The sequence below is a fragment of the Scleropages formosus genome, chromosome 12 (genome assembly GCF_900964775.1).
Source record: "Scleropages formosus chromosome 12, fSclFor1.1, whole genome shotgun sequence".
Lineage (NCBI taxonomy): Eukaryota > Metazoa > Chordata > Actinopteri > Osteoglossiformes > Osteoglossidae > Scleropages > Scleropages formosus.
In genome coordinates this window covers 3,314,415-3,340,897 of record NC_041817.1, presented here as the reverse complement: position 1 = coordinate 3,340,897, position 26,483 = coordinate 3,314,415, and the positions used below count along the sequence as shown (strand labels likewise).

General features: G+C 47.5%; 1 protein-coding gene across 4 annotated transcripts in view; it reads right to left on the bottom strand.

Annotated features, from left to right (window-relative positions):
- Positions 1-4,400: 4,400 nt before the first annotated feature.
- The window catches only part of rtn4r (reticulon 4 receptor), an 86,517-nt gene continuing 64,434 nt past the window's right edge, over positions 4,401-26,483 (bottom strand). For 2 of the 4 annotated variants that reach the window (XM_018740496.1, XM_029256656.1), the window contains exon 2: positions 4,401-6,028. In XM_018740496.1, the coding sequence (XP_018596012.1) occupies positions 4,611-6,028 (1,418 nt within the window). In that variant the 3' untranslated portion in view covers positions 4,401-4,610. The remainder of the gene's footprint in view (positions 6,029-26,483) is intronic. The other 2 variants (XM_018740497.1, XM_018740498.1) reach the window with 2 other exon arrangements.

Here is a 26,483-nt window from a genome sequence, read left to right as displayed (position 1 = left end):
GATGAAAGGCATGCTGCCATGAGCTTGTTCCCAGCTGTAGTGTAACTGTAATGGTGCCCAAAGTATCTAGCATCTGTCCATTCATGGCACAGGCTGCCATATAGTCCTTTCTTAAAGGGCGGTTACACAGTGCAGAAATTGACATGCGAAAATCTGTGCTCATGAGAGATACACTGGAACCAGAGTCCACCAATACTGGAACCTCCACACCTTCAATTACTCCTTTCACATACGACACCAGCAGTTCCTGGCTAGTGCTCACCTCATCCTTAATGTCCACTGATATTGAATTACTGTCATTAGTGGTGTCAGTTTGAGGGCCTTTGGGCAGCACAGCTGATGTTTGGGCCGCAACATCAGCTACAGTCTGTTGCCCGTGATGGCCCCGTCCACTAGGAGATATAAAACACACACCACGCTTCTTCAGATCCTCCTCATAGCTGTTCCGCCTGTGAGGGCTTGGGTTGGGGCTGCGTTTAGCAGGAGATCGAGCAGTATACGTGTCATTATGATCCCGAATTTCCACAAATGACTCACAATCATCTCTGTGCTGAAACATCCTCCTCTATGGTGAATAGCCTCTCTGCGCTCCATCAAAAGTAAGTGAATGGTATCTGCGGCCTCCACCCCAGCATTGGTGCAACCCATTCGATTGAGAGCAGCCTCCACCCCACTTGTCCATACCACTAGAACTCACTCGGGCCTTCAGTCTTGGGTTTTCATCACCCAAGCGTCTCAGCTCCATTTTCATGTCCCTCATTTCCTCTGTCAGTCTGTCTGTAGTGCTGTACAGGCCTCCATCATTAGCCACAGAGTGAACAGCAGCAACTGCCCCCCCAGCATTGTTATGGTGAGCAGCACTGAAAGACATGTAATTAGTGTTCATTGCATCTCTTGCATTCTCACATTGACCTGCAAATATTACAGCCTCCTCCAAATCCGTCACGCCTTGTTGATGACATTTCGCTCTAAGCACTGGATCCAGACCAGCCAGGAAACAACAAAATTTCTTTTCCCTTTGAGCATTATCTGCATAATCAGGAAAAACCTCGTCCACCAACCTGCAGATCTCGGCAGCATACACCACCAAACTCTCTCGTGGAGCACGAGGGCGGGCTTACAGACTGGCTCTGAAGCAATCCATAAACTGTTTCTGGCCAAAAGCCTCTTTGAGTCTTTCTTTCACAGCTTTCTAATCAGTCTGAACCATAGCAGGGAGGCTGTCTCACAGAAGAAACGCTGAGCTGTTCAAACACACACACACACACACACACACACACACACACACACACACACACACACACACACACACACACACACATTTTCAGAACCGCTTGGCCCCTACGGGGTCACGGGGAACCGGAGCCTACCCGGCAACACAGGGCGTAGGGCCAGAGGGGGGAGGGGACACACCCAGGACGGGACGCCAGTCCACCGCAAGGCACCCCAAGCGGGACTCGAACCCCAGACTCACTGAAAAGCAGGACCCGGTCCAACCCACTGCGCCACTGCGCCACCGCGCCCCCCCTGCTCAAACACATATCATCCAATTCGCTTGTCCTATACAGGGTCCCGGGGAGCTGGAGCCTAACCCAGCAACACAGGGCGTAAGGCTGGAGGGAGAGGGGACACACCCAGGACAGGACGCCAGTCTGTCAGAAGGCACCCCAAGCGGGATTCAAACCCCAGACCCACTGGAGAGCAGGACCCAGTCCAACCCACTGCGCCACTGCGCCCCCCATGATGCTCAAATGCGTTGGTAAAATCCTTGCCAATTCATAATTATACGAAGCAGCGCCATCTCCATCTGTGAGCGCCCTGACATCGACCTCAAACTGACGCGCCCAGCACAGAAAGCTCTGTGTCTCGTCACCGGAAAACAGCAGGGGCAGTTCAATTTGAACGTTTGTTGCCCTTGACCTGACCACATCCTGGACAGAAATTATCACCGCCCTTACACCACATGATGACCGCAAAGCGTGAACTTGAACTCACACATGACCGCAAAGCGTGAACTTGAACTCACACATGCCAACTAGCTAAACCAATTAGCCTTTACCACTAGGCTAACGAGCACTGTAGTGTTGAACATCAACCCAAACAAAACAAAACCGCTGCCACCAATGTATCCGAGCATTCTTGTCGGGTTCACCTAGACACTTAGGGCTCCAGAAAATAACAAACAATACCTGTCCGGGTTGATCTCCAACACCTTCAAAGTCTTTATTGGATGCAACACGTGTATAACTTACAAGAAGACTTGCAAATGCACTCCAGTGTGCATGTATAAAGTCCAGCCTATAGCAAACCCCGAGGGGAGAAAAGACACATCATACACACGTATGCACCACTAGTGAACAGTCTCCTAGTGTCACCACATCCAAAATTAAATCTTTTACATCAATGTGGGGCTCGTTGAGAACATACCATGTGTAACTGAGCATTGAACAAATGACAGAGTTTTGCTTGTTGTGTTGAGCAAAATAGAACATAAATGTTTGTAATTTGGGGGTGTGGTGGCGCAGTGGGTTGGACCACAGTCCTGCTGTCCGGTGGGTCTGGGGTTCAAGTCCCGCTTGGGGTGCCTTGCGGCGGACTGGCGTCCCGTCCTGGGTGTGTCCCCTTCCCCCTCCGGCCTTACGCCCTGTGTTGCCGGGTAGGCTCCGGTTCCCTGTGACCCCATATGGGACAAGCGGCTCTGAAAGTGTGTGTGTGTGTGTGTGTTTGTAATTTGTGTTAAACCAATGAAAGACATGCAATTGTTTTTTTCCTGATATATTATAGTTCTGGTTGGATGTATGAACTGTTGTGCAAACATTGCAGAATTTTGTGCACAGTGTTTTCGGAAAACTAGGCATGTCATTTTAAAGTAGCATGAGATAGACAAGAACTTACAATCTATTTAGGACAATGAATGAAGTATTCAGATGGCTGTGTTAAATGTTTTGAGAGCAGTGACCGGAGTTTGGAGTAATGTGTCAAATTGATCAAGAAGAACTGTAAAAAACATTAACTTATTGTACCTTGTGTTCTTACTCTAGAGGATTTTGGAGTTGGATAGTATGTGTATGATCGCAACCCTTACAGTCTTCTTCAAGCAATTTAAGAGGCCTGTGGAGATGTTGAGGCAGTAGCTTCTGTTATACAGAACTCATCAGTAGAGAACTTCATGATAAAGATGTATTAACATTCATGTATTTATGTGTGTACATCAGACTGCGTTATACAATCAATAGACCACACAATTGTACGTTTGATGTTAGTATTTAATTTTTGTAAATGCATTAGTAGAAGAAAAGGCAGTACTTCTTTATGCAGTGGAATTGAACTGTTTGGTCAAGGTAAGAGTGTGTTTAGTTGGCTGTGTTAATTGTTTTGAGAGCAATTACACAATTACATTCATTTGGAGAAATGTGTCAAAACGATTGAGAAAAACTGTAAATGAGAAATGTGTTTATTTATACCTAATAGCATACCACTATACTGAGGACCCAGAAATATTTTTTTTCCCTTTTACAAGGAACAGTTAACCTTTATGTAATCATTTATGAATTGTCTGAGCAGTCTTAATTTAAGACTGTACATCAAACTGCAGGATTTTTACCATATGGGTAACAACAGTTTTTTTTTCTGTTTTTGTGCCATATATAAAATATATTATATCATAAACTAGATCTAAGAAAAGATATTTTATTTATAATATATTTGTAGTTGTACACATTTAAAATAAAATGCATATCTATAATTTAATTGAAATTCCAGTGAACAAATAGACAGCGTTCTTTATGAAATGTTACCCGTACCCACAGTGTGACAAAGACATAACTCATACCAAAGGAGAATAAACATCTTCTTTACTTTGATAGTTACAACCATAAAAAACAACAGCCTGAAAAAATGCACACACACATTTTCAGAACCGCTTGTGTCCGCTGAAAAAATGCAGTGCTTAAAAAAATGAAAAGAAGAAAATAACATTAACCAAAACACAGATTGAAAAATGCCTCATCTTTGGGTTCTTCAGCCAAAAAATAAAAGAAACCCAATTATGCTTTTTTAAATGAGGGTGAGTGTTCCTGCGCTTCTGAATCTACCATTGGTCTAGAAAATCAATGTCTTTGCAGCACAAGCCTTGGACAGGGAAGATAAAACAATTCTCAGGCATCCACCTCAAACTACATTACGTAGAACAAATTAGTTTGGGCAGCAGTTCATGATTTACATTAGATCTGATGTATTATATACACACACACTTTCAGAACCGCTCGTCCCATATGGGGTCACGGAGCCTACCCGGCAACACAGGGCGTAAGGCCAGAGGGGGAGGGGACACACCCAGGACGGGACGCCAGTCCGCCGCAAGGCACCCCAAGCGGGACTCGAACCCCAGACCCACCGAAGAGCAGGACTGCGGTCCAACCCACTGCGCCACTGCGCCACCGCATGTATTATATAAAGGCATCCATTATAAATGTAGTTTTTGTCTTTAGTTTTCACTTTTTTCCTGCTCTTCTGTTTTCCTTCAACCACATGCCCCTTTCTCTGTAGAGGTTTCCAAGGATTCTATGACATTGTCATTAGCAATATGGTCAGAGAGGAGCTTTCTCTGATTAGCACATCACCAAGAACAACCAGAAGACTGGCAGGACAAGAAGACTGAGGGCTTGAGTTGAAGATCCTTTTCCTTTCAGACACTGAGGATCTGATTTTGGCTTTTTGGAACACCTTTTTTTCTTTCTCGGTGGAGCTGTTGAGGGTTCTAGGCTGTCTGTTAGGCCTGGTTTTAATTTACCCAAAGACTGGTCAAGATTGTTGGAGAAGGTCCCCACTGGACCATCATTCAAACTATATTTATTGTGGGTGCTGTTCTTGGTTGGGTCCACCTCTGGAAACTTAGTCTTCAAAATGTTCTCCTTCTCCTTCAGAGGGTTGTTGGTAATCTGCCGACTGTTGTAGGATGAGGGATCCAGGTGTCCCCTGTTGGAAATAATGGAGGACTTGTCACTGTCAAGAAGACAACACCTGGGAATGCCTTCCCTCAAAGGGGACTCGGTGGAGTAGAACTCTCCAGAACCTGTCTTTGTGCTGAAAATGCTGGTGTGGACCTGATAAGTGTCATCAACACACCCTTCCAGGTCACTGCTTTTTAATCTTTTTAGGTCCTTACCTGCTAGCCTTTCAGGAAGGTAACATTCAATCTCAGAGCTGGACCCTTTGAACCGTTTGAACCAATCCCACAGAGTCCGGGCCCTGCAGTCACACATCCACTGGTTCCCATTGAGACGCAGGTATTGCAGAGACACAAGCGGTTCCATGGTTTCCCCTGTGAGCACTGTTAAATTGTTGTAGAACAGGAACAAGGTGGTCAGCTTGCCCAAGTCGTTAAAAGCCCTCTGGTGAACAAACATCACGCGATTTTGATGCACCAGCAAGCGGTCGAGGTTGACCAGGCCACGTAACATACGGTCAGATATTGTCTTTATTTTGTTGTTATGTAGGAAAAGGTAGGTGAGGTTGGCTAGATCAAGAAAAGTGTCATCATGCATTGTAAGCAGGTTGTTGTCCTGGAGGTACAGATATTGCAGTGAGAAGAGTCCCCGAAAAGCTCCAACTGGGAGCTCAAACAGCCCACATCTGTGGAGGTGCAACGTGTGCAGTCTGGAGAGCCCTCGGAAAGCAGTAGGACTTATGAGCCGAAGGTTACCGTTGTCCCCAATGTCGAGCTCTTCCAGCCTCTCCAGGCCATAAAAAGCACCTGCCTCAATGTGGCTGATGTTGTTGGAGTAGAGCCAGAGCACTGTGAGGTTGCGACAAGAACTGAAGCTGGTAGATCGGACCACCGTCAAACGGTTGCGCTGCAGAAAGATGCGTTGGCTCCGTCCTGGGATCTCTGTGGGGATGGCGAGTAGACCCTGCTGCTGACAGGCCACAGTGGGCAGAGGTTCACTGTAGCAGATGCATGTTGCTGGGCAGCCCTGTGTTCCAGTTGCCGAGTTTAGCCAAATGACCAGAAAGAGGAGCCACATGCCTGTAACAGATGAAGAGAGAAACAAAGTTTATAGCCAAGCGATTGTGCTTTATTGTACCATCCTGATAAATCACACACTACTACTTCTAAAATCCACATCACTAATTTGTTTTTCATTGCTGGGAATTAAAAATATGAGGTGGTGGTTTTTCTTCATTACGATCAAATTATAAGTGTGAGATGTCAGGCCTCGCTGTAGCACTTCTGGGACGGTTCATTTTAGGAAGGGTGAATTTCCAGAGAGGAAGGTATTCAAGGTAACAAATATGAGGCACAACAGTATCCATCATGTAGAAGGTAGAGTGAGAGAGAAAAAGAAAACAAAGGCTTGTTTTGTGTGTCTCACCAGAAGCACAAGTCCATTGCAATATTGTGAAAATGTGACACGAATAACATTTTGAATCTGTAATTAAGCTTCAAAGTCAGGCTTTGGTTTCTGCTGAAAGGGAAGAAATTCTGTCATGGCAAACCGGTAGCAATATAGCTAGTTTTCTTCTTGGTAGAATTCAGCATACAGTGATGCTGTGAGGGAAGATTGTACAAACAAGGCTGAAAATTATTTCCTATTTTCTTGATGGTGAAAATGCCTATTTCCTGGAAATGTCATAAAAAAAGACATTGGACTAGGCCGTGTCAGTCTTCATTTTACCTCATGTCCTGTTTACACTGTGTAACGATCTGGCTAATGAGTTAGCCCAGATCCTCACGTGGATTCCAGAAAGGCGTATAATTATATAAAGCCAGACGGACACGGAAAAAAGGAAGCTCTTCTTTTTAATATCTTGTAGGCAACTATGGATGACATACTTCACACAGCTGTCTTTACGATAAAATAAACAACATTAAAGTAAACTCCAAAACGTGCGAGGCACAAAATGTGTACACTGCCAAGTATATCAGCCTGCGCGCGCGCGGGAGAGAGGACCGAGGGGAGGAGCAACCCCTTAGTCTCCACCATAATACGTCATCATTACAACTGCCTTTCCTGCTCACGCAGCTTGAAGTTGTTAGAGAAAACCTACACAATTATAAAAACCAGAGATTTCAATGTAAGCAGGAGACATTTTTGTGAATTGCAATCTTAAATTTGAAAATAAAGACTCAAACAAACCAAAATGTATTGTAGTGTCCACCTATGAAGTTACTGTAGACAGGTTCAGGAGAGAAGGTTCTAGAAAAGTGCTCTTCACTGAATGAGTAGATGTCTTTTTAATAGCTTGTCTAGTCTAGCGTAACAGACAGTACAAGACATTCTACTGAACACTTGAGAGTTTCCCCTGGTCACTCTGAGCCCCCTACAATGGTCTGGGGGTCAAACAGAATTCCCCAGTGGCAGAGTACGCATCAGTAACACCAACTATTTGGACATAACCCAAAGAGCTACACAGACTGGAGTAACATTCCTTTGGGTTCAACCTTGTCAGGAAGACCAATGGTTAGCAGTCAAAGAGCAGTGAACATCATACTGGGCAGCAGCAGTATGGGTCGGTGTTGACGGTGGAAGATCACATTTTAGTGACAACGACAACAACACAAATATTACAGTTTTTCTCAGTTGTTCTGAGACATTTCCCCAAATGAATGTAATTGCTCTCAAAACAATTAACACAGCCAACTAAACACACTCTTACCTTGACCGAACAGTTCAATTCCACTGCATAATGAAGAACTGCCTTCTATTCTACTAATGCATTTACTAAAAATAAAAACTAACATCAAAAGTATAAGTGTGTGCTCTGTTGATTGTATAACGTAGTCTGATATACACACAAATACAAATACATGTTTATCATGACGTTTTCTACTGAGGAGTTCTGTTGTATAACAATGAGTTGTCTGAAAGAAAAAAATACATTTGCACTGCAATCACTGAACTTTATTGATCACGCCTCTCATTCACATCTGGTCAGAGAATTTCATCTAAAGCATAGCACGTGTTCTCGCGAGTCATGCATCGTGGGGAAAAAATGTTGTGAACGTTGAATCCATGCCTGACAAGCTACTGCCTCAACATCTCCACAGGCCACTTTCATTGCTTATAGAAGACTTACATGGCTGTAAGGGTTGCAATCATACACTTTCCATCTCCAACAGGAGAATAACTCCTCAAATGGATTCAGGAAAGGATAAAATGGTGGAAAGAACACCATCCTGAAATGTGGGTGATGCTCAAACCACTCCCGCACCAGAGCTGAACAGTGGAATGGCACATTGTCCCAAACAATTACAAAATCTGACTCCATTTGCTTCTGGTCAACCTGCGGGAAGAGGATTTTATTGAGGGAGTTCAAAAAATTTGTATCCTTTCGGTGTTGTATGGCCCCAAGACAGCATCGTGTGCCACAACACCAGCAGTTGAAAATGCAGCAGACATGGTGATGTTGCCTCCCTGCTGTCCAGGGACACTGACTGTGGCACGATGGCCAATCACATTCCTCCCTCTTCTCCTTTTTTTGTTAAGATTGTAGCCAGCTTCATCAATACACAGGTACTCAAAATGAGTAGCACTGCTGTCCAACTCCAAACTCCTCTAGAGTAAGAACACAAGGTACAATAAGTTAGCGTTTTTTTAAAGTAATGCCATTGATTGCAAAGGTTATACTGTAACTGTTGCAGAACAGTCTGGGTTAACCCTTTCACACAGCACTGTGCCCAGTGACACCAGGATTTTTCCACTCAGAGTGGAATAGTATATAGACAATATCTTTGTATTTACGGTAAAAGTGCAGTAATTCTGTGGCTTACACGTATTAGAACAAACCAGAATTGCAACTCCTCCACTCTGATAGAGCTCCTCTCAAAGGGCACTTTGTATACCTGCTTCATCCAGATGACATTTCTCCTTACAACACGATCAATTGTGGCAACACTGCATTGCTGAATATTCTGGAATACTTGGTTGTCCTGTATTATTCTTTGCTTTGAGGTGGATGGTGTTGTTCTGGACCACCATGTCAACAATGGCATGCTCTTGTTCCATTGCAAAGAGTCTTGTTTGTCCACCTGAATGTTGTCAAACTTCCATTCTGACGAATGTTTGGACGAGTGTAAACATTTATAGTAGAGAACTAGAGTGCTAGAGTCTAACCATAGCAGTACAATGGTATGGTTACTTAGCAGTTTTCACTCTGAAATGTGCGGATAATTGAATTCACTGTGGATCTGTTTATGTTGGGCTGAACTCTCTGCCAGAGTTACTGAGCCTTAAAATCACAGTAAAACCAATACAGTAGCTATAGCAATTAGTTTGAATCTCCGAGGAACAATTCGTACAAAATCCTGCTGCTGTCGAACTTTTCCTGGTCAATTTCTTGGTCCTCCATCCATCTGGGAGTTCCATAGACTTAATTTTGTACACAAGTGGATGTTTTCTTGAAAGTATCCTTCCATCCGCCTGCTGTCAAAGTAGAAGGTCATTAAGTTTGTAAAAGCCTGCATTGCAATCCATTCATAAAATTAATGGCAAAAGAGGTCTTTAACGTCATGGATTTGGTAATTTATAAAGAATATGCACATCAAAAGGCGAGCTGATATAAATATTCTCTTCATATGAATTTTAAAATGTTCCACTGAGGAAACTGGTTGGTTATTTCCCATTGAACTGCAAACAGTGAGCTCCCAGCAACAAGTATGTGAAAACAAGGAGCCCTGGGAAAACACTGGTATTCCAGCCTTTGCATGGGCCACACAGGCAGCTTTAATTACGCAAAACGGGTGAATCTGGGGTGAACAATGTGCTGGAAAAATAGAAAAAACAGCTCTGTCTCTTTGGGAAGGTATCCATGCATGCCTAACCGAATACACCCACCACGTACCACCCAGGTTGCAAACCAAGGGCATGGTGTTTTTGCTTACTTGGACCCAGCCCACCCAAGCTGAAATGACCAGTAGGGACAAAGGTGAGGAGAGCAGTGGCAGCTACTCAGCAAGCTGACTTTACATGGCATTGAGATTCCTTGTGAATTGGGAGAAGCTTTGAAGGAACTCCTGTCTTTGAAGCCTGCATTTCTTGATATAGTCTGATCTGGAAAAAGAGGTCTTTTCCTCCTCTTCCTACAGTTTATGTTTAGGTCTTGCAGTGTGTAGCAGAAAACACACGTGGGCACATTCCTCCTCTGAATAATTTTTATCATCTGTTGCAGTAAAATTTGGTTTTTCAGACAATTTGGCAGAAAGAACACATATAATTATTTTTACTGACATTTTACAGACTATTCGTTCTTTCCAATGCCTTGTATATCCTGAGTTTTTGGACTATCTCTGAGGTCTATAAAAAAGGCATTGAGAGTAGAGAAAATGGGGTAAGAAAAACAAATTGAATAAATATTCATACATCCCTGTCTCTCAGTGACAGAACAGCAGGCTTAAAGTCCTAAACTTAGATTTAATCAGCCAGGTCTGAAATCCTTCCAGAAGGGGATGTGCACAGCGCAACCATCTGCCGCTATTTTTTGAAATTTGCTGCAGTCAACACTGTCAGCAAGCAATTACAAGGCAAAGCATCAAGTCTACCGGCAATCTGGGAGCAGGCCCCTTTACACTGCTGAGTGAGGGAATTTGAAAAAGAGATAACCTGCCAATTCATCAGAGGTATGTCATGCCAGACAACTTCTCAGCTCCTGGACAGGCACCCTGCCACTGGAGTTTTTTTGGGTTCCCAGTGCCAGGGTGATTACCTTGGATGCACGCGGCAAAATCAGGCAAGATGGAGGGGGGCGGGCTTTCAGAACAGCTGAAAATATTATGTGTAACTCTTTTAATAAGCTTTGTTCCGATAGGCTTACGTGCAGAGTGTGCCACATTGGCAGAGCCAGGAGAAGCACCTGCATTATTTACTGTCTCTTTCTGTGTAGCAATGTTCAGGCAGATGAGCTGTGGCTGCGGAAAAGAGAGCTGCAGAGAGGAGTAATGCAGATCCTCGGCCTTATCGCCCACGTGTTGCATGGCATGGCCTGTCTTCCGGTCTCCTCCTCGGCGTCCAGATAAAGGATGTCTTCATGTTGGCTGCTCACGGGTCTTTCGACTCATTGTTTACAGATCACATTCTGCCACATGCTGCTGCTGCTTCTCTATCTCACATGTGAGGAAAGGACAAGGTGTGGCTGTCATGACACTGGCTGCCATGTATTGTTTAGCAGGGCATACTATGTCAGGGTGACCACTCTGGTCAGAGTGCTGCACACACACAAGGTGTTTAACAAAACACCATCTGGGTATTGATCCAATCCATCAAGAGCACATATCCCAAAAGTGTGCATACAGAGAACCCTACTTTTGGTAACTGCTGTTTTGTGTATACCTAGGATGTACTAGCATCCCATTCAGGGTGCAGCCCCTTCACTTGCACCCAGGAATTTCTGGATAGGCTCTGGACCACTGCAACCCTGATCAGGTCAAGCAGTTAATGAAAATGGATGGATGGATGGATGGATGGATGTACGTACGTACGTACATACGGATATACCACATTTCTAAGCAGTTTTTTTGTTAATACTTACATTTATTAATTTAGCTGATGCTATGACACACACCTGTGTTGCAGTCTATAGTTTTCAGTTTTTTGCTATCAGTTTGTGCGTTCATGATGGGCATGTAAACTCTGCAAAATCTCTGGGCTGCTTTCCCAAATAAAGCCTAACAGCGGCTTGGACTATGACACAGGATTATAGCCATTCTGAGTCTTTCTGCTAGCAGGCATTACAGCCAAGAGCTAGAGTAGTTCTCACTGCCATATTTGCTAGATTAAACTAATCTCTGGCTTCATGGTTTCATGGAACCTCTGGAGTACAGCACATATATCAACTTGACAGATCTCTGTGGTGGTGATATTATGTGGTGACACTAAAATGCAAATGGGGCATCTCTAGTGTATTTTTCCATTCAGTGTGAACATTTTCACAGAATATATTATAATCTGCACTTATTTTTTTCCTGATGGCTTTTGCAATTTTTGAGCTGTAAATATTTTCTAATGTTTTTATTTAGATTGTGGTCTTACTGTTTCCATAGAGTAATTTAACTATCACAGTGAGAACAAAGAATGGTAGAGCTCACTACATAAACCAGTGGATAGGGTACAGATGCCAGAGAAGCAGGTGGCAGCTGGTCTGTCTGAGGAAGAAACATTTGAGAAACTGTTTCCATCAGCCTGCAACAGTAGTAGCACCAGCAGCAGCACTGGTCTTGCTTAAACAAGCTACTTTTCTCATTTAAATTTGCAATTAAAACATATTTTGTACCCTCTGAAAAGCTTCTCCCAATAATATTTTCTATAAAGTGGTACACAATTAATATTAACTAGTATTTGAGGTCCCGTCCTGGGTGTGTCCCCTTCCCCTCCGGCCTTACGCCCTGTGTTACCGGGTAGGCTCCGGTTCCCCGTGACCCCGTATGGGACAAGCGGTTAGGAATGGGGGTGCGGTGGCGCAGTGGGTTGGACCACAGTCCTGCTGTCTGGTGGGTCTGCGGTTCAAGTCCCGCTTGGGGTGCCTTGCGACGGACTGGCGTCCCGTCCTGGGTGTGTCCCCTCCCCCTCCGGCCTTACGCCCTGTGTTGCCGGGTAGGCTCCGGTTCCCCGTGACCCCGTATGGGACAAGCGGTTCTGAAAATGTGTGTGTGTGTGTGTAGTATTTGAGGTCACATTTATCCAAGAAGATATACAATGTTAAATGAACTATAGTAAACTCCCTATCCTAAGTCACACAGCAGGGAAATTGAACACAGAAACACTACAACCAATCTGAAGTCACCAGTTCACCTTAAACAGATGTCTTTGGACTGTAGGAGTAATCTGATACAACACATGGAGAACAGGCAAATTCCACGTAGACGTAGTTGGACTTAAACCTGCATCTGATCACATACCCCTGCAACTGTCAGACTTTAGCAGTACCCACTGTTCCACCATGCCTCACAGAGCAGTCACATAGATTTCTCCTAGTCTTAAAGTAAAGGTCATTTACTGAAACTAATACACAGTTTTTCTCGACCAATTTGACACATTACTCCAAACTCCGGTCACTGCTCTCAAAACATTTAACACAGCCATCTGAACACTTCATTCATTGTCCTAAATAGATAGTAAGTTCTTGTCTATCTCATACTACTTTCAAATGACATGCATACTTTTCCTAAAACACTGTGCAAAAAATTCTGCAATGTTTGCATAACAGTTCATACAGTCAACCAGAACTGTAATAGATCAGGAAAAAAAGTAATCACACATCTTTTATTGGTTTAACACAAATCACAAACACACTTTCTGAACCACTTGTCCCATACAGGGTCATGGGGAACCAGAGGCTACCCAGCAACACAGGGCATAAGGCCGGGGGCACACATCCAGAACGGGACGTCAGTCCGTCGCAAGGCACCCCAAGCAGGACTCGAACCCCAGACCCACTGGAGGGCAGGACCTGGTCCAACCCACTGCACCACTCCGCCCTCCCTAAATCACAAACCATCCATCCATCCATCTTCCTCCGCTTTTATCCGGGGCCGGGTCGCGGGGGCAGCAGTCCGAGCAGAGTCCTCCAGACTTCCCTCTCCCCGCACACCTCCTCCAGTTCCTCTGGGGGAACCCCAAGGCGTTCCCAGACCGGCCGGGAGACATAGTCTCTCCAACGTGTCCTGGGTCTGCCCCGAGGCCTCCTCCCAGTGGGACAAGCCCGGAACACCTCACCAGGGAGGCGTCCAGGAGGCATCCGGAACAGATGCCCGAGCCACCTCAACTGGCTCCTCTTGATGCGGAGGAGCAGCGGCTCTACTCTGAGCTCCTCCCGGGTGACTGAGCTCCTCACCCTATCCCTAAGAGTGCGCCCAGCCACTCTGCGGAGGAAACTCATTTCTGCCGCTTGTATCCGCGATCTCATTCTTTCGGTCATGATCCAGAGTTCATGACCATAGGTGAGGGTTGGAACGTAGATTGACCGGTAAATTGAGAGCTTCGCCTTACGACTCAGCTCCCTCTTCACCACAACAGACCGGTACAATGACCGCATTACTGCGAACGCCGCACCGATCCGTCTGTCAATCTGCCGCTCCATTTTTCCCTCACTCGTGAACAACACCCTGAGATACTTAAACTCCTCCACTTGAGGGAGCAACTCCCCCCTAACCCAGAGGGGGCAATCCACCTTCTTCCAACTGAGAACCATGGCCTCGGATTTGGAGGTGCTGATTCTCATCCCCGCCGCTTCGCACTCGGCTGCAAACCTCCCCAGTGCACGCTGCAAGTCTTGACTTGATGAAGCCAACAGGACCACATCGTCCACAAAAAGCAGAGACGAGATCTCGCGGCCACCAAAACAGACACACTCCGTTCCGTGGCTGCGCCTAGAAATTCTGTCCATGAAGATAATGAACAGAATCGGTGACAAAGGGCAGCCCTGGCGGAGTCCAACATGCACCAGGAACAGGTCTGACTTACTGCCGGCAATGCGAACCAAGCTCCTGCTCCGGTCATACAGGGAACGAACAGCCCGTAGCAACGAGCCCCGAACCCCATAATCCCGAAGTACCCCACATAGGATGCCACGAGGGACACGGTCGAATGCCTTCTCCAGGTCCACAAAACACATATGGACTGGTTGGGCAAACTCCCACGAACCCTCCAGCACCCTAGTGAGGGTATAGAGCTGGTCCAGTGTTCCACGGCCAGGGCGAAAACCGCATTGCTCCTCCTGAATCCGAGGTTCAACTATCGGTCGGATTCTCCTCTCTAGTACCCCGGCATAGACTTTCCCAGGGAGGCTAAGGAGTGTGATCCCCCTGTAGTTGGAACACAATCTCCGGTCCCCCTTCTTAAAAAGAGGGACCACCACCCCGGTCTGCCAGTCCAGAGGCACCGTTCCTGAACTCCATGCGATGCTGCAGAGGCGTGTCAGCCAGTACAGCCCCACAACATCCAGAGACTTGAGAAACTCGGGGCGGATCTCATCCACCCCCGGAGCCTTGCCACCAAGGAGTTTTTTGACTACCTCAGCAACTTGAGCCAGGGTAATGGACGAGTCCCCCTCCAAGTCCCCAGCCTCAGCTTCCTCTACGGAAGGCATGTCGGAGGGACTGAGGAGATCCTCAAAGTACTCCTTCTACTGCCCAAGGACATCCTCAGCTGAGGTCAGCAGCGCACCACTTCCACTGTAAACAGTGTTGGCAGAACACCGCTTCCCCCTTCTGAGTCGCCGGATGGTTTGCCAGAATCTCTTTGAGGCCGACCGAAAGTCTTCCTCCGTGGCCTCGCCGAACTCCTCCCAGGCCCGAGTTTTTGCCGCGGCAACTGCCAGAGCCGCGCTCCGTTTGGCCCATCGGTACCTGTCAGCTGCTTCAGGAGTCCCATGAGCCAGCCAGGCCCGATAGAACTCCTTCTTCAGCTTGACGGCATCCCTTACTTCCGGTGTCCACCACCATGTTCGGGGATTGCCGCCGCGACAGGCACCGGAGACCTTATGGCCGCAGCTCCAAACCGCCGCCCCGACAATGGAGCTGTCCATTCAGACTCGGTGTCCCCCACCTCCCTCGGGACCTGGTTGAAGCTCTGTCGGAGGTGGGAGTTGAAGACCTCTCTGACAGGGGCCTCCGCCAAACGTTCCCAACAGACCCTCACTATGCGTTTGGTCCTGCCAGGTCTGTCCAGCTTTTTCCCCCGCCATCGAATCCAACTCACCACCAGGTGGTGATCAGTTGACAGCTCAGCCCCTCTCTTCACCCGAGTGTCCAAGACATATGGCCGAAGGTCAGAAGAAACGACTACAAAGTCGATCATCGACCTCCGACCTAGGGTGTCCTGGTGCCAAGTGCACTGATGGACACCCTTATGCATGAACATGGTGTTCGTTATGGATAAACCGTGACTAGCACAGAAATCCAATAACAACTCACCGCTCGGGTTCAGATCAGGGAGGCCATTCCTCCCAATCACACCCCTCCAGGTATCACTGTCGCTGCCCACGTGGGCATTAAAGTCCCCCAGTAGAACGACAGAGTCCCCAGTGGGAGCGCTTTCCAGCACGCCCCTCAGGGACTCTAAAAAGGCCGGGTACTCTACACTGCCGCTAGGCGCATAAGCACAAACGACAGTGAGAGACCGTTCCCTGACCCGAAGGTGCAGGGAGATGACCCTCGCGTTCACCGGGGTAGACTCCAACACATGGCGGCTGAACTGGGGGGCTATTAATAAGCCCACACCCGCCCGCCGCCTCTCACCTTGGGCAACGCCAGAATAGTGGAGAGTCCACCCTTGATCAAGAAGAGTGGTTCCAGAACACAACCTGTGAGTGGAAGTGAGCCCAACTATATCTAGACGGTATCTCTCAACTTCCCGCACCAGCTCAGGCTCCTTCCCCGCCAGTGAGGTGACATTCCAAGTCCCAAAAACCAGAGTTGGCGCCCGAGGTTTGGGTCGGCCGGGCACTCGGCCCCGACCACCGCCCAAATCACAATGCACCGGCCCCTTACGGTTTCTCCGGCAGGTGGTAAGCCCACCGAAGAGCGGCTCCACGTCATGGCTTCGGGCTGAGCCTGGCCAGACCCCATGGGCATAGACCTGGCCACCAGGCGCTCGCATGCGAGCCCCCCCCCCCAGGCCTGGCTCCAGGGTGGGGCCCCGGTGACCCCATACCGGGCGGGGTAAACGAAAGTCTTGATTTTTTCTTCATAAGGGGTTTTTGAACCCCTTTTTGTACCATTTTGCTAAACACAAAAAGCAAAACTCTGTCATTTGTTCAATGCTCAGTTACACATAGTATGTTCTCAATGAGCCCCAAATTGATATCTGCTGATTTGGTAATACACACAGAACAGGAAATGTAAATTTCCTAATTGATTACACAGTTTTCACAATTCCTACAACTATAAAAGGGGCAAGAAAAAAAGACAAAGAATAAGAACAAGAACGAGAAAGAGAAAAGGAAGACGTGTAAGAGTGAGATGTAGTGGAGAGGGTAGAGGAAGATGAAGAGTGGAAGAGGTAGATGGAGATGAGGGGAGAAGAGGCAAGGATGTAGGAAGAGGAGAAGTAAGAGGAGTAGAGGGAGAAGAGATGGGTAGAGTGGAGGACAATGGTGTAGTGGAAAGAGCAAGAGAAGAAAATGTAACAAGACATGAGAAGAGAGGAAGGGGAAAGCTGGGGGGAAGAGGTGGGAGCACAGGCAGAGGGATAGGGTACAGATGGGTTTCAAATGAAATGAGGGCCACCCTAATTGACCATGTCATAAATCATGGTCTCTCCTTTAAAGAAGCTGGACAGAGAGTTCAGCCCAACATAAACAGATCCACAGTGAATTCAATTATCCGCACATTTCAAAGTGAAAACTGGTAAGTAACCATACCATTGTACTGCTATGGTTAGACTCTAGCACTCTAGTTCTCTACTATAAATGTTTACACTCGTCCAAACATTCGTCAGAATGGAAGTTTGACAACATTCAGGTGGACAAACAAGACTCTTTGCAATGGAACAAGAGCATGCCATTGTTGACATGGTGGTCCAGAACAACACCATCCACCTCAAAGCAAAGAATAATACAGGACAACCAAGTATTCCAGAATATTCAGCAATGCAGTGTTGCCACAGTTGATCGTGTTGTAAGGAGAAATGCCATCTGGATGAAGCAGGTATACAAAGTGCCCTTTGAGAGGAGCTCTATCAGAGTGGAGGAGTTGCAATTCCGGTTTGTTCTAATACGTGTAAGCCACAGAATTACTGCACTTTTACCGTAAATACAAAGATATTGTCTATATACTATTCCACTCTGAGTGGAAAAATCCTGGTGTCACTGGGCACAGTGCTGTGTGAAAGGGGGAACCCAGACTGTTCTGCAACAGTTACAGTATAAACTTTGCAATCAATGGCATTACTTTAAAAAAAACACTAACTTATTGTACCTTGTGTTCTTACTCTAGAGGAGTTTTGAGTTGGACAGCAGTGCTACTCATTTTGAGTACCTATATATTGATGAAGCTGGCTTCATACATACGTTCTCAGAACCGCTTATCCAATGCAGGGTCATGGGGAACCGGAGCCTAACCCGGCAACTCAGGGCGTAGGGCTGGGGGGGAGGGGACACACCCAGGACGGGACACCAGTCCATCACAAAGCACCCCAAGCGGGACTCGAACCCCAGACCCACCAGAAAGCAGGACCCGGTCCAACCCACTGTGCTACCGCACCTCCCCCGCTGGCTTCAAGCTTACAGTAACGAAAAAAGGAGAAGAGGGAGGAATGTGATTGGCCATTGTGCCACAGTCAATGTCACTGGACAACGGGTAGGCAACATCACCATGTCTGCCGCAATTTCAGCTATTGGTGTTCTGGCACACAATGCTGTCTTGGGGCTATACAACGCTGAAAGGATGCAAAATTTTTTAAACTCCCTCAATGAAATCCTCTTCCCACAGGTTGACGAGAAGCAAATTGAGCAAAATTTTGTAGTTGTTTGGGACAGTGTGCCATTCCACCGTTCGGCGTTGGTGCAGGAGTGGTTTGAGCATCACCCACATTTCAAGATGGTGTTCCTTCCAACATATTCTCCTTTCCTGAATCCAATTGAGGAGTTTTTTCTCCTGTTGGAGATGGAAAGTATATGATCGCAACCTTTACAGTCAAGAAAGTCTTCTTCAAGAGTCCTGTGGAGATGTTGAGGCAGCACCTTGTCAGGCATGGATTCAACATTCATGAAGTTTTTTCCCACGATGCATGGCTCGCTAGAATATATGCTGTGATGTAGATGAAATTCTCTGGCCAGATGTGAATGAGAGGCATGATCAATAAAGTTCAGTGATTGCAGAGCGGGGGTGCGGTGATGCAGTGGGTTGGATCGCAGTCCTGCTCTCCGGTGGGTCTGGGGTTCAAGTACCGCTTGGGGTGCCTTGCGACGGACTGGCGTCCCGTCCTGGGTGTGTCCCCTCCCCCTCCGGTCTTACGCCCTGTGTTACCAGGTAGGCTCCGGTTCCCTGTGACCCCGTATAGGACAAGCGGTTCTGAAAATGTGTGTGTGTGTGAGATTGCAGTGCATATTTTTTCTTTCAGATAACTCATTGCTATACAACAGAACTCCTTAGTAGAGAACATCGTGATAAATGTGCATTTGCATTCATGTATTTGTGTATGTACATCAGACTACATTATACAATCAACAGAGCACACACTTATACTTTTGATGTTAGTATTTAATTTTAGTAAATGCATTAGTAGAAGAAAAGGCAGTACTTCTTTATGCAGTGGAATTGAATTGTTTGGTCAAGGTAAGAGTGTGTTTAGTTGGCTGTGTTAATTGTTTTGAGAGCAATTACATTCCTTTGGAGAAATGTGTCAAAACGATTGAGAAAAACTGTAATACAACTAAATGACCAAGCATAGAAAAAAGTATGCGTTGACCTTTATCATAAAGTGACATTATATTGCAATGATTGCCAGTTATTTAGAGAACATATTGCACATGGGTTTGATATTGCACAAAAAGATATAAGGAAACATATTACACATGATGTTGCACAAAAGATGTTAAGAACATACTGCACATGGGTGTAATGTTGAACAAGTAGGGTACAGCAGTAGTAAAAAGTCCAGTGTAGATTGAAGTTATAGGAGGGTGTTTAGAATTTTTATGGCTGCCGGGAAAAAGCTGTTTTGGTGTCTGGTAGTTCTTGTTTCTACTAGTCTGTATCGCCTGCCCGAGGGAAGTAGGGTAAACAGACACTGAGCGGGGTGTGAGGGGTCCCCTACAATTTTCTCAGCCCGTTTCCTGATACGGGACATGTACAGGTCCTGGAGGGAAGGCAGGTTGGTCCCGGTGCAGCGGTGATGCTGACTTAACCAGTCTGTGAAGTCGGCGCTTGTCCGATTGGGTAGCGGAGCCGAACCAGACAGTGATTGATGAACATAATATGGATTCAATCGTGGCCCTTTAGAATTGGCACAGCAGTTCCTTCAGCAGGTTGTGCTTCCTTAGTTGGCGGAGAAAGTACATTCTCTGCTGGGCTTTCTTTGTTATGGTAGTGATGTTCTTCTCCCACTTCAAGTCTTTGCAGATGGTAGTACCAAGGAACTTGAAGGAATCAGTGCTGGACACAGTACAACCTTGGATAGTGAGTGGTGACAGGGGAGAAGATACTTTCTTGAAGTCAACTGTCATCTCCACTGTCTTACTGGTATTAAGTTCCAGGCTGTTGTGTCTGCACCACAAAGAAAGCCGGTCCACCTCCCGTCTGTATGCAGACTCATCGCAGTCTTTGATGAGTCCTATGACTGTAGTGTCATCAGCAAATTTCAGGATCTTAACTGATGAGTCTGCGGAGGTGCAGTCGTTTGTGTATACTGAAAAGAGCAGAGGGGAGAGCACACATCCCTGGGGGGCACCGGTGCTGAGTGTGCGAGTGCTAGATGTGAATATCTCCAGCTTCACCTGCTGCTCTCTGTTGGTGAGGAAGCTTGTGATCCAGCTGCAGATGGATGTTGGCACAGAGAGCTGACTGAGTTTGTAGTGAAGGATGTCTGGAATGATTGTATTAATGGCTGAACTGAAGTCCACAAAGAGGATTCGTGCGTATGTCTGTGTTGAGTCAAGGTGCTCCAGGAAGTAGTGCAGCCCCAAGTTCAGAGCATCCTTCACAGACCTATTTGATCTGTAGCAAACTGAAAAGGATCCAGCAGTGAGCCTGTGATGACCTTCAGGTATGCTAGCACCAGCCTCTTAAAGCACTTCATTGCTACAGAGGTAAGAGCCACTGGTCTGAAGTCATTCAGTCCCAAGATGCAGGTTTTTTTTGGGAACAGGTATTATGGTGGAGCGTTTGAGGCACGATGGGACCATGCTTAGTTCCAACGATCTATTGAAGAGCTGTGCAAAGATGAGGGCTAGTTGACATGGAATCACCCACAGAGACAGGGGCCGCAGAACCGTGAGGCAGTTTCCCACTCACCATCTCTCTTTCCCACTCTTCACTTGTCTGAATTCAGGTCCATCAGTGTGAATTCCTGACCTGGGGTATTTTGTCTCACACACACACACACACACACACACACACACACACACACACACACACACACACACACACACACACACTAAAGCACTGCTTCTTTCACAAAAACAAATCCCTGCTCCAAGGGGTACATAACAATCACCACATTTCTTTTTATTCTACCGGATAAGGTAGTAATAGGCAAAGTGTGGTTCCTTGTTTAATTTTAGCTTTTACTTGTTCAATCATTTCATGTGTAAAAATGTGTAATTAGACAAGAAGGTGCAATGCTGAAAACAGCAATATTTATTGAGCAAAATCTACAAGTGTACACTGAAGCTTTATGGTCTACCAAATTGGTCATTAAACTGAGCTTGTGAATATACTGAATCAGCACACAATAAAGCCATAAATATAGCAGCACTTTTAGGTAAATTTGTGTAAATGACCCCCTCCGCGAACCGCCACCTTAACGTGGTGGAGGGGTTTGAGTGCCTGAATGACCTCAAGAGCTATGTTGCCTGGGGCTATATGCCTCTGGTTGGGTCTCCCATGGCAAACAGGTCCTGGGTGACAGACGAGACAAAGCGCGGTTCAAAACCCCCTTATGACTATAAAATCAAGGCTCTCGTTCACCGTGCCCGGTATGGGGTCACCGGGGCCCCACCCTGGAGCCAGGCCTGGGGGAGGGGCTCGCAGGCGAGCGCCTGGTGGCCAGGTCTATGCCCATGGGGCCTGGCCGGGCTCAGCCCGAAGCCAAGACGTGGAGCCACTCTTCGGTGGGCTCACCAACTGCTGGAGAGGCCGAAAGGGGCCGGTGCGTTGTGATTTGGGCGGTGGTCGGGGCCGAGTGCTCGGGCGCCAACTCTGGCTTTTGGGACTTGGAATGTCACTTCACTGGCGGGGAAGGAGCCTGAGGTAGTGCAGGAGGTTGAGAGATACCGTCTAGATATAGTCGGGCTCACTTCCACTCACAGCTTGGGTTCTGGAACCACTCTTCTCGACCAAGGGTGGACTCTCCACTATTCTGGCGTTGCCCAGGGTAAGAGGCGGTGGGCAGGTGTGGGCTTATTAATAACCCCCCAGTTCAGACGCCATGTGTTGGAGTCTACCCCGGTGAACGCGAGGGTCATCTCCCTGCACCTTCGGGTCAGGGAACGGTCTCTCACTGTCGTTTGTGCTTATGCGCCTAGCGGCAGTGTAGAGTACCCGGCCTTTTTAGAGTCCCTGAGGGGCGTGCTGGAAAACGCTCCCACTGGGGACTCTGTTGTTCTACTGGGGGACTTAACGCCCACGTGGGCAGTGACAGTGACACCTGGAGGGGCGTGATTGGGAGTAACGGCCTCCCTGATCTGAACCCGAGCAGTGAGTTGTTATTGGATTTCTGTGCTAGTCACGGTTTATCCATAACGAACACCATGTTCATGCATAAGGGTGTCCACCAGTGCACTTGGCACCAGGACACCCTAGGTCGGAGGTCGATGATCGACTTTGTAGTCGTTTCTTCTGACCTTCGGCCATATGTCTTGGACACTCGGGTGAAGAGAGGGGCTGAGCTGTCAACTGATCATCACCTGGTGGTGAGTTGGATTCGATGGCGGGGGAAAAAGCTGGACAGACCTGGCAGGCCCAAACTCATAGTGAGGGTCTGTTGGGAACGTTTGGCGGAGGCCCCTGTCAGAGAGGTCTCCAACTCTCACCTTCGACAGAGCTTCAACCAGGTCCCGAGGGAGACTGGGGACATTGAGTCTGAATGGATTATGTTCCACACCTCCATTGTCGGGGCGGCGGTTTGGAGCTGCGGCCATAAAGTCTCCGACGCCTGTCGCGGCGGCAATCCCCGAACACGGTGGTGGACACTGGAGATAAGGGATGCCGTCAAGCTGAAGAAGAAGTTCTATCAGGCCTGGCTGGCTCGTGGGACTCCTGAAGCAGCTGACGGGTACCGGTGGGCCAGACAGAACGCGGCTCTGGCAGTCGCCGCGGCAAAAACTCGGGCCTAGGAGGAGTTCGGTGAGGCCATAGAGGAAGACTTTCGGTCGGCCTCAAAGAGATTCTGGCAAACCATCCGGCGACTCAGAAGGGGGAAGCGGTGTTCTGCCAACACTGTTTACAGTGGAAGTGGTACGTTGCTGACCTCAGCTGAGGATGTCCTCGGGCGGTGGAAAGAGTACTTTGAGGATCTCCTCAATCCCTCCGACACGCCTTCCGTAGAGGAAGCTGAGGCCGTGGACTTGGAGAGGGACTCGTCCATTACCCTGGCTCAAGTTGCTGAGGTAGTCAAAAAACTCCTCGGTGGCAAGGCTCCAGGGGTGGATGAGATCCGCCCCGAGTTTCTCAAGTCTCTGGATGTTGTGGGGCTGTCTTGGTTGACACGCCTCTGCAGCATCGCGTGGAGCTCGGGAACGGTGTCTCTGGACTGGCAGACCGGGGTGGTGGTCCCTCTTTTTAAGAAGGGGGACCGGAGATTGTGTTCCAACTATTGGGGGATCACACTCCTTAGCCTCCCTGGGAAAGTCTATGCCGGAGTACTGGAGAGGAGAATCCGACCGATAGTTGAACCTCGGATCCAGGAGGAGCAATGCGGTTTTTGCTCTGGCCGTGGAACACTGGACCAGCTCTATACCCTCACTAGGGTTCTGGAGGGTTCGTGGGAGTTTGCCCAACCAGTCCATATGTGTTTTGTGGACCTGGAGAAGGCATTCGACCGTGTCCCTCGTGGCATCCTGTGGGAGGTACTTCGGGATTATGGGGTTCAGGGCTCGCTGCTACGGGCTGTTCGTTCCCTGTATGACCGGAGCAGGAGCTTGGTTCGCATTGCCGGCAGTAAGTCAGACCTGTTCCTGGTGCATGTTGGACTCCGCCAGGGCTGCCCTTTGTCACCGATTCTGTTCATTATCTTCATGGACAGAATTTCTAGGCGCAGCCACGGAACAGAGTGTGTCTGTTTTGGTGACCGCGAGATCTCGTCTCTGCTTTTTGTGGACGATGTGGTCCTGTTGGCTTCATCGAATCAAGACTTACAGTGTGCACTGGGGAGGTTTGCAGCCGAGTGCAAAGCGGCAGGGATGAGAATCAGCACCCCCAAATCCGAGGCCATGGTTCTCAGTCGGAAAAAGGTGGATTGCCCCCTCTGGGTTAGGGGGGAGTTGCTCCCTCAAGTGGAGGAGTTTAAGTATCTCAGGGTGTTGTTCACGAGTGAGGGAAAAATGGAGCGGCAGGTTGACAGACGGATCGGTGCGGCGTCCGCAGTAATGCGGTCATTGTACCGGTCTGTTGTGGTGAAGAGGGAGCTGAGTCGTAAGGCGAAGCTCTCAATTTACCGGTCAATCTACGTTCCAACCCTCACCTATGGTCATGAACTCTGGATCATGACCGAAAGAATGAGATCGCGGATACAAGCGGCAGAAATGAGTTTCCTCCGCAGAGTGGCTGGGCACACCCTTAGGGATAGAGTGAGGAGCTCAGTCACCCGGGAGGAACTCGGAGTAGAGCCGCTGCTCCTCCGCATTGAGAGGAGCCAGTTGAGGTGGCTCGGGCATCTGTTCCGGATGCCTCCTGGACGCCTCCCTGGGGAGGTGTTCTGGGCATGTCCCCCTGGGAGGAGGCCTCAGGGCAGACCCAGGACACATTGGAGAGACTACGTCTCCCAGCTGGCCTGGGAACGCCTTGGGGTTCCCCCAGAGGAGCTGGAGGAGGTGTGCGGGGAGAGGGAAGTCTGGAGGACTCTGCTCAGACTACTGCCCCCACGACCCGGTCCCGAAAAAGCGGAGGAAGATGGATGGATGTGTAAATGACCTGAAACATTTCCACAGACAACCACTTCTGCGATCTGGGACATTTTCTGATCTGATTCTAATGCTGCAGTCCCTACGAGCTATCAGTAAGGTAAGGCAGTAGAAGACGGTGTATTGCACAGAGACATGGACTTATGAAGTTTGTGGCTTCAGTTCGAAAGAGGTACCTTTTGCATAGTAGTATTCTAGTATTCTTGTAAGCAAATTTTTCAGCCGTGTATAGGAGTGCATTTGTTAGCTGAATTCCGCTATTTTTATTTTAGTTTTTTGAACTGGAACAAAGTATAAATATCTCCCCCAGCTTGGCGACGACTTAACCTGCATTTGGTCATAATGCCATCAGGGCAATGAACATGGTACCAGTAGTTGAGGTGCCACAGAAGAGCATCAGAAATAAATGAAATGGGGAGTTGAGTAGCGTGAACAGTGTGTTTATAGTTTGCTTTTAGGTGACCCTTGGGAAGCAGCTGCAATTGATTGATCGGTTTGGCACTGACATTGACCTTTTGCCACTGACCTTTTCGGGTTATCGGATATTAATAATCAAAGTAACCCCTCTAAACTACTGTGACTGATGTTCTCTTTAAAAAAATAAACACACATACTTTTTTATACCTAAATAAAATGAAGACAAGATTTCTACTGATGTGTCACTGACATTCTGTGTGCCTGAACAAAGCCCAGTAATCCGGATTAGGTTACCATTAAGGACATAAACTTGAATACTTTGTGAAAAGGAGGTGAACATATATATATATATATTCAGTTTCGACCTTCAATGTGTTTGTTTTCAATTTCAGCTTCTGTGGCAAGAACGGAAAATGGCGTTTAATTTTCCTGTGACACATTACACAGACCTCTTATTACTGCTGTCACCAAGTGGTGATGAGACCAAGTCTGATCCTTGGTGGAAAGGATCAGCAATCTTGTCACACACTCATATTTGGCACCTCGAGGGCAATGATTGCAGGGAAGTGAGAGGGGCTGTTCACTTCACCCGACTTGCAGGCAAAAACTGGAAGCCTGTCTCAAAGTCTAATGAAGGAAGGCATGTGTGGACGAGCTTGCCCAGGCCAAGAGTGCTCCCAGCCACTGGCCTCCACTCAACAGCAGCTGTAATTACAAGAACAAGCCTTGGCAGAGCCAGAGAACACTAAAACTCAACAGGAGAATGTGTTCTGTCAAAGCGATTTCCTGGAATTACACCCGTGTGGGACCTACATCTACAATGAACTGCCTAGCACAATATCTACACTATTTTTCTCACATGAGATATTAACCATTAGGTGTCGAAAAGAAAACATATACACTTTAGAGAAAAAAAGGTGGTTTTTTTGGCCTGCTGACATCGAAGGTTAATGTAATACTGTTTCATATATTTGTCTGTATTTCCCTTTTCAAACTTAACAAAGTTAAGACCTAACAAGAGAAACAGTAACAATATAAAAGCTTTTCGGTTTACTTTGAAAGTGTTTATGAAAATGGAAATCTAGTTCATATATTTAAACTTGAACACAAAAAGTTTAAAAAAGGGGGTGTGGCGGTGCAGTGGGCTTGGCCGGGTTCTGCTCTCTGGCGGGTCTGGGGTTCAAGTCCCACTTGGGGTGCCTTGCGATGGACTGGCATCCCGTCCTGGGCATGTGCCCTCCCCCTCCAGCCTTGCACCCTGTGTTGCCGGGTTAGGCTCCGGCTCACCACGA